We start from the raw sequence: 21,173 nt of genomic DNA on the forward strand, positions 1-21,173 counted from the left end.
CACCTCTGCCCCACTTTACGCAGGGCGGGGGCGAGAAACAGGCTGCCCATCCCAGGCTAATCAAGGCCCTTAAGTGGCTACTTAACGGCCACTTAAGGGCCTTTGCCCGCCTTCACAGGGATTTTACCCATGGCAAACGGGTGTCCTGGAGCTGGGAAAGGATGCCCGGTGTGAGTCGTTGGCCTCTCCGCGCCCCGCGGTGGGGGGGGGTGCCCAATTGAGGCAACTTATTTACCCAACCACCCCCAGGACCAAGACGCCCCCCTACCCCCAAACAACCACACTTGCCTTGCTGGGGCCCAACCGATAACCCAGGCGAGTCAACCCAAACTTACCTGCAGTCCTGGCTCCATGTCCTCTGCTGGGCTGCAGTCCCAGCAGTGGCCACGGCTCCCGGTGATGCTGCTGGGACTCAGTGAGGCGAGACTTCCTCCCTCAAGCGGGTGGAAGTCCCGCCTCAGAACAATTAAAGCCCGGGGACCCATAAAATACGGGACAGATCCCCAGGCTAGGCGGAAGCTTTTATGTCAGTGGCCAGCTCCCGTCCGCCTGATGTAAAATCCAGCCCGTTAACTTTGTTTCTCTCTCCTCAGATACTGCCAGACTTGCTGAGTATTTCCAGCATTGACCACTCAGTGCGTGAAGAGACTTTTCCTGACATCTGTTCTACATTTACCATTTAGCAGCCTGTACGCCTGCCCTGGCCAGACCCTCCCTTACTGGAGTGTCAGCCTAGATTACCTAGAGTGGGACTCGAACCCAAGACTTTCTGACTCTGAGGCAAGAGTATGTTTGCCACCTGTTTTTTAAATCAAGTATTCTGCTAAAAGAAATGGTTGTTGTGTGTAACATTGTCGCATCTCTAACATCCAGTCAACATAGGTCCCAATCAGGGTTTGTCTTGTGTTGTGGATACCTGAAATTAGATTGAATGTTCAAATTCGTTCATCTACGACAAAAGGGAAAGGGAACCTTTATCTCAGTCTAGGCAGGATTTGAACCACAAGCCTCTTGAGTAGGATGGTCAACCCTCCAGGAATTAAAGATTAATCTCCTGGCCACTGCTGCAAGGAGCACCCCGAGAGAAAAAAAATTGTTAATAAAATTAATGCAAAAAAAATACTGCATATGCTGGAAATCTGAAATTAAAACAGAAAGTGCTGGAAATACTCATCAGGTCAGGCAGCATCTGTGGAGAGAGAAACAGAGTTAACGTTTCAGGTCTGTGACTTTTCATCAGAACTGGGAAAAGTTGGAAATGTAACAGGTTTTAAATAGGTCAAATGGGGGAAGGTGAAAATAGAACAAAAGGGAAGTCTGTGATAGGGCAGAAGATGGGAGACATTAAATGACAAAAGAGTTGGTGGGGCAGAGCCAAAGGGAGCAGGAATGGGACATGATGAAACAAGTATAAGCCCACGGCCTCCCATAGTTACCTCGACTACACTTCTTCACACCCTGCATCCTGCAAGGACTCCATTTCCCAGCTTCTCTGTCTCCATCGCATCTGTTCTGATGAATCAACCTTCCACACCAGTGCTTCTGATTCACCATGGTTGACAAGCCCGTCGACCATATCTGATCCATTTCCCACACTTCTACTCTCACCCCTTCCCCTCCCTCCCAGAATCAGAGGGTTTCCTTAGTCCACATCTTCCACCACATCAGCCTTCGTGTTCAATGGATCATTCTCTGCCATTCCACTACCTCCAACGTGATGCCACCATCAAATATATTTTCCCTTCCCTTCCCTTTTCAGCATTCTGAAGGGATCATTTCCTCTGCGACACCCTGGTCCACTCCTCTATCAACCCCCCACCCCTTCCTCTTCCCATGGTCCCTTTTCATGCAAGCGCACCGTCCCGAGGCCCCAAACACTCCTTCCAGGTGAGACAGCGATTTATGAGTACTTCTGTCATTTTAGTATATGCTATTCGCTGTTCACAATGCGGTCTGCTCTACACTGGGGAGACCAAAGGCAGATTGGGTGATGACTTTGCAGAACACCTCCATTCAGTCCACAAGTGTGACCTCGAGCTTCCAGTCGCCTATTTTTATTCCCCACCTTGCTCTCACACTGACCTCTCTGTCCTTGGCCTACTGCAGTGTTCCAATGAAGCTCAATGGAAGCTCGATGAACAGCATCTCATCTTTTGATTCGGCACTTTACAGCCTTCCAGACTCAACAGTGAGTTCAACAATTTCTGACTGTAATCTCTGCCCCCATTTGATTTCCCTTTCTTTGCATGTTTTGGTCTTAATCTTGCTTTTCTCTTATTTTTGCTTTCAGATGGCAACTGTTCATCATTCTGCCAGTCACACCACTTCGAGACATATCTTTTGTTTCTTTTCTTGTCCCATTACCACTCCCTTTGGCCTTGCACCGCCAACTCTTTTGTCATTTAATGTCTTCTGTTTTCCACCCAATGGCAGTCTTTCCCATTTGTTCTTTTTCCATCCTCCCCTATTTGATCTACTTATTTCTAACCTTTCCCAGTTCTGATGAAAGATCATTAACTCTATTTCTCTCTCTGGAGATGCTGTCAGATCGGCAGAGTATTCCCAGCATTTTCTGTTTGTTCGTTCATAATTTTCTCTGAACAGTTCTACTAATGAGTTATAAAAATATTGGAGGAGGAGGGGAAAGGCTGTTTGACTGATAGATCACGTGATGAGAACTTCTGGAATTATGTTCAACTGGAACTAACGTCCCTACTCCAGAGGTGGAAGACAAGTCTGTAAACCAGTACACCGGCCAATTCCGTCTTGTTCCAATTACTCAGCAAACAGCATCACAATGCAGTACCCACAGGTTTATTTTATTTTGGTTCACATACAGTTTTCTACAATTGCAACCAAAATTACATAGAATCTCAGACTCCCATCACCAGGTTTTGGGAGGCAGACTGGGGAGGGTTACATCAGATCGCTGTTTTCACCAGCCTCCCCCCCAACACTGATTTTTCCTGCTTGTTTCTTTTCTCATGGCATCTTCATCGCTGCCCAATGATTTCAGTTCATTGGCATCTTCGGCCCCCTTCATCTATCGTGCATTGCTGTTTGCCCGAGGCCCAACAATGGACGGGATTGAGCTGCTTGTAACTCAGCAAGTAACTACAGAGCCATCTAGAGCACAGGCTGAGCAATGTATACATCACCAGCCATTGGGAGAGGTTGACTCTTAACTGCTCTTGAAATAGCATAGGAATGCACTGTGGGTGTATTTACAACACCACATGGACTCCAGCGGTTGTCAAGGACAATTAGGGATGGGCAATAAATGCTGGCTTAGCCTTTGAGGCTCACATCCCAAGAATGAGTTATAAAAATCACTGAGAAGCAGTGCATGGATCAGCATTGCTGTTGTTTCACATTAAGTAAGCTTGAAATACAGCTCACCACAACTACACGTCCAGTCATGGGAACAGAAAGACCATGCAGCCCTTAGTAGAGTTACACATAACCTCAGGGTTGTTGCTAGCTACAGGGTGGTGCTAGATATAATATGTCACGAGATCGCGAGTCTGGCTGAACGTGACCTAAACAGAATTTTGGACTGTTACCAAGGAAACATCTTAGACTATTATGTAATCCAGGGTGAAGGGGAAAGGTATGGAGGGCTGGAAGGCAGAGCAAGAGGTTGAAGATCTGGGGTCAAGTACAAGTAGTAGAAGTGTCAGTGGGGGAGCATTTCGGGGATAGTGACCATAACTCTGTAAGATTTAAGGTAGTTATGGAAAAGGACAAAGACGAGCCGGAAATAACAGTACTGTATTGGGGGAAGGCCGATTTCAATCTGATAAAACAGGAAGTGGCCAAAGTGGACTGGGAGCATCTACTTGTAGGAAAGTGTACATCAGACCAGTGGGAGTCATTCAAAGAGGAAATAGTGAGGGTTCAGAGCCAACATGTACCCGTTACAATGAAGGGTAGGACCAACAAGTCCAGGGAACCCTGGATGTCAAGAGATATAGAGGACTGGATCAGGAAAAAAAAGGAGGCATTGGCAGATTCAGAGTGCTGAAACAGCGGAGGCACTAGAGGTGTATAGAAAGTGTAGGGGATACTTAAAAAAGTAATTAGGAGAGCGAAGAAGGGACATGAAAAAACCTTGGCGGGCAAGATAAAGGAAAATCCTAAGGCATTTTACAAGTACATTAAGGGCAAGAGGATAACCAAGGAAAAAGAAGGGCCCATTAGGACCAAAGTGGCAATGTGTGTGTGGAGCCGGAGGACATAGGTGAGGTTTTAAAAGATTACTTTTCATCTGTGTTCACTGTGGAGAAAGACGATGTAGGTGTAGAGATCAGGCAGGGGGATTGTGATATACTTGAACATATTAGCATTGATAGGGAAGAAGTATTAGATGTTTTAGCGGGCTTAAAAGTGGATAAATCCCCAGGCCCAGATGAGATGAATCCAAGGCTGTTATGCGAGGCAAGGGAGGAGATAGCAGGGGCTCTGACACAAATTTTCAAATCCTCTCTGGCCACAGGAGAGGTCCCAGAGGACTGGAGGACAGCGAATCTGGGACCATTATTCAAGAAGGGTAGCAGGGATAAATCAGGTAATTAAAGGCGGGTGAGTCTAACATCAGTGGTTGGGAAACTATTGGAAAAAAATTCTGAGGGACAGGATTAATCTCCACTTGGAGAGGCAGGGATTAATCAGGGATAGTCAGCATGGCTTTGCCAGGGGGAGATCATGTCTAACTAACAACTGAATTTTTTGAGAAGGTGACTAAATCTGTGGATGAGGGTAAAGCAGTTCATGTAGTCTACAAGGACTTCAGTAAGGCTTTTGATAAGGTCCTGCATGGGAGATTGGTTAAGAAGGTTAGAGCCCATGGGATCTAGGGCAATTTGGCAAATTGGATCCAAAATTGGCTTAGTGGCAGGAGGCAGAGGGTAATGGTTGAGGGTTGTTTTTGTGAGTGGAAGCCTGTGACCAGTGGTGTACCACAGGGATCGGTGCTGGGATCCTTGCTGTTTGTAGTGTACATTAATGATTTAGACGTGAATATAGGAGGTATGATAAGTAAGTTTGCAGATGACACGAAAATTGGTGGTGTCGTAAATAGTAAGGAGGAAAGCCTTAGATTACAGGACGATATAGACGGGCTGGTAAGATGGCCGGAGCAGTGGCAGATGGAATTTAATCCTGAGAAGTGTGAGGTGATGCATTTTGGGAGGACTAACAAGGCAAGAGAATATACAATGGATGGTAGGACCCTAGGAAGTACAGAGGGACCTCTGTGTACTTGTCCATAGATCACTAAAGGCAGCAGCACAGGTAGATAAGGTGGTTAGGAAGACATATGGGATACTTGCCTTTATTAGCTGAGGCATAGAATATAAGAGCAGGGAGGTTATGATGGAGCTGTTGAAAACGCTCGTTAGGCCACAGCTGGAGTACTATGTTCAGTTCTGGGCACCAAACTATAGGAAGGATGTGATTGCACTGGAGAGGGTGCAGAGGAGATTCACCAGGATGTTTCCTGGGCTGGAGCAGTTCAGCTATGAAGAGTGACTGAAAAGGCTAGGGTTGTTTTCCTGAGAGCAGAGAAGGCTGAGGGGGGGACATGATTGAGGTATACAAAATTATGAGGGGCATTGATAAGAAGAAACATTTTCCCTTAGCGGAGGGTCACTAACCAGGGGGCATAGATTTAAGATAAGGGGCAGGAGGTTTAGAGCAGACTTGAGGAAAAAAATTTTCACCCAGAGGGTGGTTGGAATCTCGAATGCACTGCCTGAAGGGGTGGTAGAAGCAGGAACCCTCCCAACATTTAAGAAGTATTTAGATGAGCACTTGAAATGTCATAGCATACAAGGCTACGAGCCAACTGCACGAATATGGGATTCGAATAGATAGGTGCTTGATGGCCAGCACAGACATGATGGGCCGAAGGGCCTGTTTCTGTGCTGTATAACTCTATGACTCTATATTATAACAGAAAAATATCAGAAAGAGACATAGGTCAGTCAAGGCCTCTTCATTTCTGGAATAATTTTGGGAATTTAGCATCAACAGAATGATGTCAAAGGGGATGGACTTTGAGACTGCGGTAGTTTTTAAAATTCATCCTTGGGATGTGGGCTTTGCTGACAAGGCCAACATTTATTGTCCATCCCTCGCTGCCTTGTTTGATACAACTTCAGAGGGCAGTATAAGTCAACCATGTTAGTCTGGAGTCACCTACAGGCCAGACCGAGAAAGGGCGGCAGGTTTCCTTCCTCAAAGGACATCAGCGGACCTGTTGGGTCCTTATGACAATCATCATCACTAATCCCAACTATTTATAAAGACTTAGCTCAAATTCTTAAACACATGGTGGCTTATATAGTTCAGGCCTCTGGATTGCTAGCCCTATAACACAACCACTACACAACCACACTCACTATGAAGGCACCTTCTTTAGCAAAGAAGAAGGGGGATAAAAGATGCCACGGCAACCTGGGTTAAGTGAGAACAAAGTACTCTCACTGGGGTTGAGAAACATCCACAGTTGTTAGGAGGGGGCAACAAGTAGGGTAATCGAAGGAATAATTTTAACAAACTAGGTTTAAATTCCCCTTCGTAAAGTTGCAAAAGTGAAGTTGTTGCATTTCCCAATACAAAGTGTCTGTAAGGCATGCATCACCCCATAATTAACCAATGGTATTTATTGCAACATCTTTAAAACAAAGACATACCAAAACAGTTAAGTCAGGCTAAGCAGGACATGATTGCATTTAATCTGTGCTTATTCATTTTTAAATTGCTGAAATTGTTATGCGAGTTTTTCAGCTGACCTTTATAATCAAGACAATTACTTCATACAAACAATGTATTATAAAATCTTAAAGAGAACTAAACTTAAAGCAAGAGTTCGCTATAACTGTTACTTTATTATGTTCAATTGGCTATGAACCACATCAAATTGGCTGGCCCATCATTCTTCCTTTTATCAGTGTTTCCAATGTTATTGCAATAATAAACTGCACCCAATCCACTTTGTAACTGCAGTAACACCAGTGGCTGCTGGTGATAGTAGCTCCTGGAGGTTCAACAGCACAGTGCGGACTGAGAGGGGGGGGAATATACAGCAGGCCCATTAGCTTCTGAAAAGACAGGATGCAGGCCCTTCCTCTGGAAGGGTGACTAAGTTAGGATGACCATATTTTGTAAACCGAATCTGGGGACACATAGCCTGACACTCCGCCACATCATGCAAGGCGGTGGAAGGCACTATGACTTGGCTGTTGGGACATCTACACAGCCCGGTTCCAGCCGCCGCTCATTAGTCCGGTTACCAGTTGGGGGAGGTGGGCTGGGCGGAGCATGTGCACTGCAACATGTGCACTGCACTGCAACATGTGCACTGCACTGCAACATGCGGACTGCAGCAACACAGAACTTCAACACTGCACTGCAACATTGCACTGCAGCCACAACACTGAACTGCAACATGTGTGCTGAACTGCAAGACTGCACTGCAACATGTGCACTGCAACCACTGAGCGTGATCTCTGCAGAAAGTCTCACAGTGAGTCCACTCTTTCTACTGGTTGGAAAGATGAGATTGACATTCCTCCCACCAATAGGATCTCACCCTGCTGTACAGGCCCACCCACTTTCATGATTGACTGCGGGGAAGCTCGGGGGTCACACAGCTTCTGAATGAATAGTTAGGGCATTTATTCGAGGACTGGTTTCGTGAACCAGGAACTCTTCTTAGGATAGTTTGCCTGGGGACACAGTGGTCATCTGGGCATTGTCCCCGGAAAACCGGTCACCCAAGACTAAATAAAACACCAACCCATCCTTCATCTTTTGATAAGCCAGCAAACTTACTGTGTAACTTCCCCATTTTCCTCTCATTATTTCAGATCAGCACAGTGACAATGACAAGGTTTGTACTGCTTACAGCAGACCCTTGGTAATACTGTAGCTCTTTCACACTGAACTTCACAAAGCCAAATTAAGTTGACGTTTTCACAGCAATAAATTTAATATGTGGAATAGAAACCTTGTGGACATAAAGCAAAAATTAGTTTGTCTCCACTTTTTCTGGTGGTAATGTAGCAGAAAATGAATGAGTGCTTGTTTCAGTGTGGCTCAATAGGAGGTGGCCATCTTGCCTTTGTTCATGCAGTGCATCTTGGGATATGGGATGTCCATGTGCACAGAAAGTTCTGGCTCAGATTTAAGCCTCCAGAGTTCCTTCAGAGGTCAGGGTCAGAGTGTGATGGGTTTTCCACACACCATCCTGACTTGGAACTATATCGCCATTCCTTCACTGTCGCTGGGTCAGAAACCTGGAACTCCCTGCCTAACAGCACTGTGGGTGTACCTACAGCACATGGACTGCAGCAGTTCAAGAAGGCAGCTCACCGCCACCTTCTCAAGGGCAATTAGAGATGGGCAATAAATGCTGGCATTGCCAGCAATGCTCACATCCCATGACCAAATAAAAAAAAGTTCTCGAGATGCTGGCTGTGGAACAAAATGAGGAGAGTCCACAAAACACGTTGTTAATCCTCAGATACACAACATGGCAAAATGGGACCCACCGAGCCATCGGGCCACCAAGCAGTGAATAGGATCAGGTGAGGAAAAGATAAATCAACTTTCTGGTGAAAGAATTGCCTTTATGAGGTGAACTCCGAAGAGCGAACCTCCCTCTAAGTTTAGATTTACTTTAAGAGCCCAGTTGTAACTCGGTATTGGTACAGATTACTAATAAGCGAACACAAGCAGAAACAGAGGTGGTGTAATTCTGGGCCTGCGAGCAGCGTCAGGGAGTGACTGGTTCAAACACTGACATGCACGATTAGCAGATGCATAGTTTTAGTTGGCGAAGGAAGAACAGATCTTCGAGCTGGGCGAGTGGTAACAAACCATCTGCTCACCACATGGTCACTGATGACGGTACAGGGGGGACAAACAAAGCCATTTATACTTTCACACAGGCCGCATGCAGATCTCTTGCAAGGCCAATGAGTTGTGTGAGGGGGTGGGGGGTCAGAGGTTAGGGGTCAAGGCGTGATGGAGTTTGTAGAGACGTTTGCGATACGTTCGTTGGTGCAGAAAACCATCAGGTAACCACAGTAACAGTGAACGAACAAGTAAATGAGCACTTAAAGAGACAGCATCCCCCTCACTGTCGAAAATATTTGTATTGAAGAAAAAACAAAGAGCCAAACTTTCACTTCCCAAGGGCTCCATTCCGCTATGTGGAACGGAGGGTCTAAGGCCTCTTGTTCCCTGTGACTTTTTTTTCAGCGTTTTTAGAAATAGTTTGTTGTAAATGTCCAAGATTAACTATTCTGAAGTGATTTGGAGAAACAGAAGCACTGGGAACATTTCTTAAAGGGGCAGTGTTGTCTGCATTTTGTGATTTGGGTATGGGAATTATACCCTCCGTGGACATGGGCCCCCTGACCCAGGAGTACCTCTGGCCAATGTGGAGGTGGAGAAGAGTATTTTCTATGGTAGGTCTCCAAGGCTTCCTGTAAAAATTCTCAGCTACAGATGCTGAACATTGAGAGAGCCTAATAGACAGCTCCATGTCCAACATTTGAAGAACAGAGGTAGCAGAAAACACATCGGAAAATGTACTTTCCCAATTTGCATATCATGGACCAGACCGAGCCTGGGAGCTGGAAAATGAAGGTGGGAGGTTGGGTGGGGGTGCAGGAAGTCCAAAGGCATTGGGATGCTGTTTAGCGCAACCCTCAGTATCTTTCCAAACCCCCTCGCCCCAGGTTTGCTGAAAAATTGCCCGGAATGTCTTAAGTCTACATCTCCATCTTTTACTGGCTTTTGGTGAATGCAAAGGTACAAAAAAAGGGCCTTGAATTTCACCCCACACTTCCAATAACAGGGATTATCTGAGACACACACACACACACACGAAGAACCCTAACCCCGAGAAAGAACAGATTGCTGGGAAAGAGGCTGTCTCTTTAATATAAACAACTGCAGTTGTGTCCTGATAAACACTCACCTAATCCAAACTTTGGGAATCCCAATGTACTCAATTCTCAATTCCCATCCGCTTTTGTTAAACAAGGAATCCTGATTACAGCACAATATTTCTTGGCAGAAATAAAGATTTAAGAAGGGGAAATACATTGGGCGCACTCATTGATGAAATGGCACTGGATAAGAAACCTCTGGCACTCAAGAAAATACCCAGTAAAAGCAGAGCTCTGACAACCAGCCCAGTTTGTGTCGGACAAATCCCACCTGAATCGTGCTGGAGATTTCTTGTCACAGTCAGTTTGGATGACCTTAGAATGGGAAACATCCAGTTGGGTTTTAGCTCCTGGCTACTATCGTCTTTCTTAGTGATTTATTCAGCTAACAGATTTACAGATGTCAGAATACATGGTTAAAGTCCTCTGGTTAGAGAAGGCCAGAGGATCTGCTGTGTGTTTATCAGAATTCAACTGTGTACATTGAGCTAGCTTTCAGTTTGTGCTCATTTTTATCACGATTACATAGAAAGACTCAAACTTAAAAAACTACTGACAAGTACAAAGATTAAAAAACTAAATACACTCCATTTACTCTTTGGACAGGCAGTAATACAAATCCACACTTATAAAATACACTTTCCACAACTGGAACAATTCATTACACTTAGAAATTATAAAATAAATTAAAATATACAGAAGGATATTGAACCTTGTGGTTTCCTATCACAGCACAGGGACTTGGGCCCCTCCAGGAACTTTCAGATGCTGCAATGGATAATGGGATGGGGGAATCTGGCAGTGCGAGTGGGGTAGGTCAAACTTTTGCTTCCCTTCAGCCACTCTCCAGCATCTTGTTGGCGTGCTTGTTGGCTTCATCGATGCGAGCTTTGTTCATATCACCCTGGGTAGAACAATACTTGGAGTTTAATGTTGTGCTTGTTTATATACCGAACCCTCCAACATAATGTTCTGACATTGTGCCCTGTTCTCTGCGATTCTGTCATTAACCCGCTCTTGTTTTTCTTCGTCTCACCTCCAAAACCCAACTCTTCCGTCAACTTCCCTAACTCCTCTTTCAATCCTTGCTCTTTGTCCAAATTTCACCCTGTACCCCTTGTGAAGCATCATGGAATGTTTTGCTACCTTAAAAATGTACTTTGGAAGTTAAAGCTGTTGTGTGTGCATATTTGTGTTTATAGTGGTTATACAAGATTACTTGGGATGATGGAATAACCCAACTTATGGAGGTCTCTCCAAGGAAGGTACACATGAAGCCCTCTGACAATAACCGATACTGCTTTGACGGTTACTTGGTATTAGTGGAAAATATGTTTGACATCTGGAAATTGGACACCTAATGGTGAAATTAATATAATGGACAAACTGTTCCTTGGGGTTTTATGTCCTCCAAGCAAATGCAAAGAGCGCATAATCCAAGGGAATGCTGCACTGTCAGAGGTGCCGTCTTTCAGATAGCATGGAAATCCCTAGCCAACATCTATTCATCAATCAACATCACTAAAACATATTATCTGATGAATTATCTCATTGGTGTTTCTGGGACCTTGTTGTGTGCAAATTGGCCGCTGTGTTTCTGAAATTGCAATATTTCAAAAGTATTTAATTGCAACTAGCAACAAGGCTTCCCATTGGCTGCAAAGGCTTTGGTCTGACACTCCCAATCCCAACTAATCAATATTAGGAACAAAACTTGGGTTTGTTTGAATGACTAGCTCAACATGACCATTCTTTTATGTTTGAGAGACGCATCAAAACAGCTGTAAAATGTTATTTGAAACTCTGGTTACATTGCAAAAATATCTCATACTGAAGACTCCGACCCACTATCTCAAACAATATCATCCTCCCAGCCTCACTAGTCTTACCTTGGTCACAATCCGGTCAATCTGGGTATTCTGGGAGCTGATCTCGTTGCCCATATCAAGCGCCATATGCCGCAGGTTTCCGATGATACTGCCCACCTGATCCAGGTTTTCTTCCATCTCATTTTCCCGAGCATCTTCTGTGACCCTGAAATCAGACAAGTTGCCGAAGGTGAGATGTTGAAACCAACAGCATCCTGGGTGCCTCTGCTATGGGTGACTTTAGTATGACCGCAATGCACCGAGCTCAAAAGCCAGAATGGAATACTAATATTAATGAGCTCGGACCAATAGTCCAGGTGACTGACCAACTCCTAGATTTTCACAGAGGTTGTAGTTAGATTATTTAAAACCAGCCAAATGACATTTTCATTGAACTGATCCAAGATGCGATTTTAACACACAAAAAATAATGGCCGGGATTTTATTCTGGCAACAGGGGTCTTGATGTCCAGAAAAAGCAATGCTGAGATCCCCTCATTGCTTCTTCTCAGGAAGGCCCACCAAATCTAGTGCCAATCAGGTGCTTAAGTGGACAGCAGCGGGCCTTCCACAAGATCACAGACCCCGTAACCCAAAGTCCTGTGCTTGGAGAGCTGCCAATCAATCAGAGGCTAGCTGCAGCACCACAGCGGTGGCAGTGGCTGCTGCTGGACGAGCACCTACCAGAGGCCGAAGAGCATCATTAGACCCAGGCCACAGGTAGGTCAGGGTGGGAGGGGTCTTGTAGAGTGGGGTTCATGGTGGGGATGGGGGAGGAGGATTGTGGTTGTGAGAAAGGGTGGGGGCGGCTCTCAGCGGAACTCCCCCTTCCCGATGCCGAGTCCCTCGTTTAGGCACTAAGTGCCTTTTAACGAGGGACCCCAGTGCCGGGAAGCAGCCTGCATGGTTTGTTTGTGCCGTGCTTCCCGTGCAGCGACATGGCTAATTGCAACTGTGGCAGGAAGAGGCCCTTAATTGGGGTTAATTGACTAAATCTTGGCAGAGGCGGGATGGTGGCAGGAGTGCCCCCACCACCACCACCACCATTCCACCCAATTTTATGTTCTCCCCACCTCCAAACCCACCATGGGGGAACAGCATAAAATTCCCTCCAATGAGTGACTTTAGATAGGGGAAGTGGGCAGTAGTGGGTGAATTAAGAAAAACGACTGGAACTGGTTTAAAACGTATTTTTTTTGGAGACAGAATGTTGGAATGGGTCCAGGGAGATAGATATCGCAGAGTCACAGAGTCACCATTGGCATAGGAGGAGGACATTCGGCCCATTGAGTCCATGCCAGCTCTCTGTGGAGCAATCCAGTCAGTCCCACTCCCCCACTCGCTCCCCATAGCGCTGCAAGTTTATTTCCTCGAGTGCCCATCCAATGTCCTTTTGAAATCATTCATCGTCTCTGCTTCCACCACCCTCGTAGGTAGTGATTTCCAGGTCATTTCCACCCACTGCGTAAAAAAAGTTCTTCCTCATATTCCCCCTGCTTCTCTCACCCAAAACCTTCACTCTGTGTCCTTGTACCATCAGTTAATGGGAACAGATTTTCCTTGCCTAACTTATCTAAGCCTATCATAATCTTGTACACCTCTATTAAATCTCCCCTCAATCTCCTTTGCTCCAGGGAGGACAAAACTAGCTTTTCCAACCCAACCTTGTAACTAAAATCCCTCATCGCTGAACCATTCTGGTAAATCACCTCTGCACCCTTTCAAGGAACCTCACATGCTTCCTAAAGTGTGGTGACCAGAACTGGACTCAATCCTCTCTTTGGGGCCTAAATAGAGCTTTATAAAGGTTCAGCATAACTTCCCTGTTTTTGTACTCAACACCTCTGTTTATGATGCCCAAGATCCCATATGTTTTGGTAACTGCTCTCTCAATATGTCACTTTCAAAGATCGATACACAGGCACCCCCAGGTCCCTCTGTTCCTGCACACTCTTTAGGACGGTTCCATTAAGTCTCTATTGCCTCACCCTATCCCTTCTGCCAAAATGCATCACCTCACACTTGACTGTATTAAATTTCATCTGCCACCTCTCTGCCCATTCTGCTAGCCTATGTCCTGCTGCAGGTAGTTCATATCAACTTCACTGTTTGTCACTCCTCCAAGTTTGGTATCATTGGCAAATTTTGAAATTCTACTCTGTATTCCAAGATATGAGTCATTTATATATAGCAATATAGCAAATCCTAGCACTGACCCTGTCTACCAGTGGAACACCACTGTCTACCATTCTCTAGTCTGAAAAACAACCATTTACCACGACTCGCTGTTTTCTGTCCTTAAGCCAATTTTCTATCCAAGCTGACACTGACCCTCCTATTCCATGAGCCTCAATTTTGTTAACCAGCCTTTTATGTGGTACTTTATTAAACACTTTCTTAAAATCCATGTTGACAACATCCACTGCATTCCCTTCATAAGCCTTCTCTGTTACTTCATCAAAAATCTAATTAGATTAGTCAAGCATGATCTACCTTTTACAAATCTGTGCTAGCTATCCTTAATTAACTCAAACCTCTCTAGTTGCCTGTTAATTTTTTTCCCAATTATTGTTTCTAAAACCTTATCCACCACTGATGTTTAACTAAATGGCCTGTAATTGCTAGGACTGTCCTTACACCCTTTCCCTCTTTAGGGAAGATTGGAAGATTACAGCAAGCCCTTCCAGAGTGTACCACTGAGACAGGGAGAGAGATATCTGAGCCTTTATTTCTGACTGGCTATAATTACTGCACTTCTGATTGGGCGTTAGTCGTGGTCTCAGATGGCCTGTACTCTCTCTGATTGGCTGTGATCTGAAATCTGCAGTGTCCTCATACGCTGTCCCATACGAGGCTTGACTCCAGTTTGGATCTTCTTTCTCTGTCCTACTTTGAGTTGCAGTCCTCTGATTTGAACACTGACTTAATTTCGGACTTTAGTTACATCCTCATTTTCAAACCTGCTGTAGTTTTGTAATTGAACGCCCCATCTCTCTCATTTTCCTGCAGACTTCCCACTTCCTTGATGAGTTACAAAGCCTTTGTTTCTATAATGACATAATACTTCTGTCCATAATTTGACTGAGATGATCCACTACATCATTTCACTCATGATTCCTCTGTATTTGTTCCTATATATATATATATATATATGTCTATATGTATACTTGCCTCTCATTCTTCTGATTATATTCATACATCTGTCCACTTCTTTTGGAAGAATAAAGAACTGTCGCACCCTAAACATTAACCCATCTGCTCTCTTCACTGATGTTGAATGCGTGTATCTGGAATCTTCTGTTTTACTTATAGAAAAATCATTTCTTACCAGTCGTCTGTTATTTTAGTGTGAATTGGGAGTGCAGAGTATTTAATGCTTGGGCTGGGAATGGATTGGAAGACCTTCCATTCTGAGCTTCCATTGTAGCACTCCCAGGTCAGGGAGAAGGACGGGTTACACGCAGAATAAAACTCCCTCCATTCTAGCCTTTAACCTCAGAAAGCTCACCCTTACTGTCCCAGTGTGATATTTTCCCAGTTGCCACACAAGCTCAATTCTAGCCTCTCAGAGTGTGAATGCCAATCTAATGTGAAATCATAAGACAGTTTTGTACAGTAGGCTGGGGTTGCCAACTCTAGTTTAGTTTAGAGATACAGCACTGAAACAGGCCCTTCGGCCCACCGAGTCTGTGCCGACCATCAACCACCCATTTATACTAATCCTACACTAATCCCACATTCCTATCACATCCCCACCTGTCCCTATATTTCCCTACCACCTACCTATACTAGGGGCAATTTATAATGGCCAATTTACCTACCAACCTGCAAGTCTTTTGGCTGTGGGAGGAAACCGGAGCACCCGGAGAAAACCCACGCAGACACAGGGAGAACTTGCAAACTCCACACAGGCAGTACCCAGAATTGAACCCGGGTCGCTGGAGCTGTGAGGCTGCGGTGCTAACCACTGTGCCACTGTGCCGCCCTCTAGTTGGAGGCATTCCTGGAAGTTTCTTAATATGACCTCCTGCCTTCAATCAAAAAACCCAATCAAAGAGCCTCCTCCTCCCCAATCTTTTTATAACTAATGTCCAAAGAAAATGAAAAAGAAAACACCTTTTTAACTGTCATTATTTTTTCTCCTGTGTTGCTTGTAGTAGTTTCTGATAGATTAATTGTTAATTCCTGGAGACTCCAGGACAATTCTGGAGGGTTGGCAACCTAACCATAAGCTTGCACACATTACTAACTGCCCAAACGCATTTTTCATAGGATCTTTCCTGTCAGGAGATAGCTTGAAGACTTTGATCACATGCTGGATTCAAAATCATCTTCCAATTCCCCATCCACTCAACATATTCCTATCCCCAGAGGGTTACCATGCGAGTGTATCAGGAGTGAATTTCATCAACAGAAATTTCCACCCTCTGCTCTTTTTTTACAAAATCTTTTACCTTCGGATGTATCCACCGCTCATAGCCATCTGTTCCCGATCGTCCATCACTCGGGCCGGTTGGCTGGCCACTACCCCGTCCTGGTTATTGCCCCACACCTTCTTGTAGGCTCCTCCTGCCTCAAAGCTCTTTAACCTTAGAAGAGGGAAAAAGGAGTTTTATTTTCCCCAAATCACCATTGATTAAAGCCAATACCTTCCTAGTTACACACCATGCCCATACTCTACAGTGGGCAACTCATTGCATCAGGTACAGACACAATAGTTACTAATGCACATATTACTGATTCACATATTCCAGGAGGTTTTGCTCTTTTTTCACATCATAGCTGCTGGTGTACTGTGAATATGAAATGTACTTTTCTTCAAGATGGTATATGAGCAGGAATTTGCTCCACAGAGGTACAGTATGGAGTCAATGGGCCGAATGGCCTTCTTTGGTGCCATAATGAATTACAGGCCTGCAAGTAACTAATCAGTTTTCATTCAAAAAGATCCTCTTCAAAAAGAAAGAAAAAGAACATGCTTTCATCTGGAGTCTTTCATAACTTCAGGTTGTCCCAACGTGCTTTACAGCCAATGAAGTGCTATTCAACTGTAGGAATACCGCAGCCAAATTGCACACAGTAAGGTCCCACAAACTGCAATGTGATATTGACCAGGTAATCATTTTTTGTGATGTTGGTTGAACAACAACAACTTACATTTATATCGCACCTTTAATGTAATAAAACATCCTAAGGCACTTCACAGGAGTGTTGTAAAACAAAATATGATACCAAGATACAAAAGGCAATATTAGGGCAGGTGACCAAAAGCTTGGTCAAAGAGGTCAGTTTTAAGAAGTGTCTTCAAGGAAGAAAGCGAGGTGGAGAGGTAGCGAGGTGTAGGAAGGGAATTCCAGAGCTTGAGGCCTAGGCAACTGAAGGCACGGTCACCAATGGTACAGTGATTAAAATCAGGGATGCACAAGAGGCCACAGTTAGTGGAGAGCAGATATCTTGCAGAGTTGTGGGGCTGGAGAAGTTTACAGAGATCGGGAGGGGTGAGGCTATGGAAGCATTTGAAAACAAGGATGAGAATTTTAAAATCAAGATGTTGCTTGATGGGAGCCAACATAGGTCAGCGAGCACAGAGGTGACAGAGCAATGGGCAAAGCACTACCAGCAGAGTTTCGGATGATCTCAGGTTTACGGAGGGTAGAACATAGGAGAACAGCCAGGAGTCTGATGGAATAGTCAAGTCTAGAGGTAACAAAGGCATGCATGAGGGTTTCAGCAGCTGAGACGGGGTGAAGTCCAGCGATGTTACAGAGGTGGAAATGGGCGATCTTAGTGATGGCGTGAATGAGGTTGGAAGCTCATCTCAGGGTCAGATGTAACACCAGGTTTGCAAACAGACTGGCTTAATCTTAGACTGTTGCCAGGGAGAGGGACAGAGTCAGTAGCTAGGGAATGGAGTTTGGAGCAGGAACCAAAAACAATGGATTCAGTCTTCCCAATATTTAACTGAAGGAAATTTCTGTTCATCCATGGATGTCAGATAAGCAGTCAGATAATTTAGCAACAGTGGAGGAGTCGAGGGAGGTGGTGGTGAGGTAGAGCTCGGTGTTGTCAGCACACATGTGCTTTCAAATTAAGTCACTGAGGGATGCATGTGGATGAGAACTAGGAGGGAGCCAAGGATAGATCCTTGGGGGACATCAGAGGTAACAGTGCGGGAGCAGGAAGAGAATCCATTTCAAGTGATTCTCTAGCTTTGATTCGATAGATAAGAATGGAACCAGGTAAGAGCAGTCCCACCCAGCTGGACGACAGTGGAAAGGCATTGGAAGAGGATGGTGTTGTTACAATCAGGTGAGAAAGAGGTCTAGGGCTCCCTTTCAGCCTTCACCTGGTAACAGGGTTTAATTTTAAACACACCGTGTTTTTAACTCCCCCTTGGTGAATCCTTGTTCACTGTTTTCCAATTATAAGGCAAAGAAACCAGCACAAACAGGCTTTCTTAGATTTAAAGAAGAAAAGTTGAAATTTATTAAACTGAAACTTAAACTCTGATTCGGTTGACACGTACGGATACACGCCACACCCCTGCTAGCATGCAGACGCGTTACACGCTTGCAAATAGAAGCAGAAAAGAGCAGAAGAAAAATAAAGTGGAAAGGTTTGAGGCAATATCTGAAGAGTTGTTTTTACGGTTCTTCGAGCTCACTGTACAGTCCTTGATTGTAGATAAATCTTGCTTTTCATTGGGGCCCAGTATTCTTCTTAAACCTTGGGGTTCATGTGTCTTCAGTGGATTCAGAGGCTTGTGAGAAAGAGATGGCAGCCGACAGGAGAGAGATCTTTTCAGTCCAGGAGCAAACAGCTTTCTGCACAAATTGTTTGTATAAATTCAAAAAACTCAGGTTGCCCAGCAGGTTAGTCATGTGACTAGCTGGTTTGACCATGTCCGTTTGTGTATTCGGCCATCTTAGCAGTCAACCTGGAATGCGAGCTCCCTTGAGCTTCAACGTCTGGTGATCAAAAGTCTGTTGTGGGTTTAATGTGCCAGGGAATGGCTCCTTTCTCCTTCCAAACATTGTCTGTTAATATGCAAATATCTTTTCCAGCCACGGCTGATCTGTTTAACAAGTCTTCTTCAATCCAGTAACAGTTTAAAATCAATGTTCATGACAAAATCAATGTGCCTCATTCTTGGCAGGTGGGGGCCCAGCATGACAGTGTAGTCAACTGTGTCAAAAGCTGCAGTCAGGTTGAGAAGGCTGAGGAGGGCAAGTTTACCTTTGTTGAGGGATAAATATTGGCCAGGACACAGGGAATATTCCACCTGCTCTTGGATAGATTGTGCCATGGGATCGTTTATGGGCACCTGAGAGGGCAGACAGGACCTCAGTTTAATGTCTCATCCAAAAGATGGCTCCTCCAACAGTGCAGCACTCTCTCAGTACTGGTAGTGTCAGCCTAGATTTTGTGCTTAAGTTTCCAAAATGGAGCTTGAGTTCAACCCTCTAAATCAGAGGTAAGATTGTTACCACTGAGCCATAGCTGAGTCTGTTGTTAAAGCTCTCCAATGATTCAACTGGTAAAAAGGCAGAAGGTCTCAGGTTCAATCCTGGGTTTGAGTTCATTGGTTATTCTGGGCTTGGGTGGTATTAAGGACGCTGCAATCTCCCTCAATGTCCCTGGGGTAGGGAATGGGGAAAAGTCATCTAGGGTTCATGCTTCAGATCACAATTCCTTCTAGAGAATGGAGGTGTTATGGAAATCCATGACAGCCCTGCCAGGTAAATAATTTGCTATCAGTTACTATCAGTGCTCACACATGGCCATGCGAGTTAAGATCCCAGAAGGCGAATGGACTTATGGAATGTACGTAGTACCTTGAGAGGAGAGGTGGGGAGAAAAAAACCGTATTGTCCATTTTGAGCAGCGTGGAGAAGGTTACCATTCTGTGGTCAACAGGAACTAACTATTTGCAAGCACATTATTCCTGACAACTTGGATGTATTTTACTGAATGCTGCAACTGCCATGAATTTAATTGGAAGTACAAGGTGCCAAGTGGCTCTGTTGTATAATTTTTCTTTTGAACATTTTTGCTTATTAGTTTTAAACATACTGAAGATGGGGTAAAGTGCTGTTTGACTGGACGGGACGCTGGAGGTGCGAGGTCATGTGTTAAAATCTCCAGGAATACGTCCAACTGGTGCTGGCAAATCTACACGCACCAGTGAAAATAATTTACAGTTTAAATTGGATGGGGGGGTCTGTCATGTTGGGTGAGTTCGGCTTTCTGAGTTCAGTATTTAACACTCTGAGAAGTGTTGACTTTTCTTTTGCAAAGGAGGGAGGAAGGGACACTGGCACCCCCGGGCATTTTACATGAGTGACTAACCCAAAGTGAATGCCAGGAACAGGGAGGGAGAATAAATCTAGTGATTAGATGAAGAGGAATACAGGGAGCTGAATGGCTTCCCAGCATCTTGACCCAGGGACGACATGTAGCACTGGTGATGGAGGAGAAACACAGAAGAAGCAGTAGACACATTTGGTCAGATGTACCCTTCAACGGTGTGGATTCATGCTGGGGCATTTCTCTCCCAAAGTAGTTATACATGTGTGCTGGGCGAATGAGATTTGATGTAAGTAAGGACATGGGCAGCAGAGTTTTCGATGATGTCAAGTTTATGGAGAGTAGTATGTGGGAGGCTGGCCAGAAGTGTATTAGAATATTCAAGTCTAGAGATAACAAAGACGTGAATGAGGGTTTCAGCAATAGATGAGCAGAGGTGATGAGGTGGAAATCGGCAGTCTTAGTGATGGCACGGCTCATCTCAGAATCAAATATGACACCAAGGTTGCAAGCAGTATGGTTTAGTCTCAGATAGTTACCAGGGAGACGATGGAGTCCGTGGTGAGGGAGTGAAGTTTGTGACGGGGACCGAAGACAATGGCTTCGGTCTTCCCAATATTTAGTTGGTGAAAATGTTTGCTCATCCAGTACTGAATGTCAGACAAGCAGTCTGACAATTTAGAGACAGTGGAGGGGTTGAGAGAGGTGATGGTGAGGTAGAGCTGGGTGTCATCAGCGTACAACGTGACAGGTTTATGTAAGACAGTTCCCATTATAGATGTGGAAATGGTAACTAACTGTGGAGAGAGAAGCAGAGTTAACGTTTCATCTGAACATCAAACTGAATTATGACTTTGAATCCTAATTAAATCCTGCCCTCTTAATCCTGCTTCAAATGAGGACTTCCTGTATGCAATGCCATGCAAAATCAAATGGTGATACATACAAAATCTCAGGTAGAATTTCTGTGAGGGTTCACTAATCTCACAAAAACAATGAAGAAACAAAGTAAACATCCATTTACCCCACTTTTCCA

At 44.8% G+C, this 21,173-nt stretch overlaps 1 protein-coding gene across 3 annotated transcripts in view; it reads right to left on the reverse strand.

The window, feature by feature from the left end:
• Positions 1-8,568: 8,568 nt before the first annotated feature.
• Positions 8,569-21,173, reverse strand: part of LOC137353135 (synaptosomal-associated protein 25-like) — a 312,851-nt gene continuing 300,246 nt past the window's right edge. For all 3 annotated transcript variants that reach the window (XM_068019166.1, XM_068019167.1, XM_068019165.1), the window contains 3 exons: positions 16,285-16,419; positions 11,852-11,996; positions 8,569-10,866 (listed from right to left, as the gene is read on the reverse strand). In XM_068019166.1, coding sequence (XP_067875267.1) covers positions 10,798-10,866; positions 11,852-11,996; positions 16,285-16,419 — 349 coding nt within the window. In that variant the 3' untranslated portion in view covers positions 8,569-10,797. The remainder of the gene's footprint in view (positions 10,867-11,851; positions 11,997-16,284; positions 16,420-21,173) is intronic.

Source organism: Heterodontus francisci, chromosome 40 (assembly GCF_036365525.1).
Source record: "Heterodontus francisci isolate sHetFra1 chromosome 40, sHetFra1.hap1, whole genome shotgun sequence".
In the NCBI taxonomy this organism is placed as follows: Eukaryota; Metazoa; Chordata; class Chondrichthyes; order Heterodontiformes; family Heterodontidae; genus Heterodontus; species Heterodontus francisci.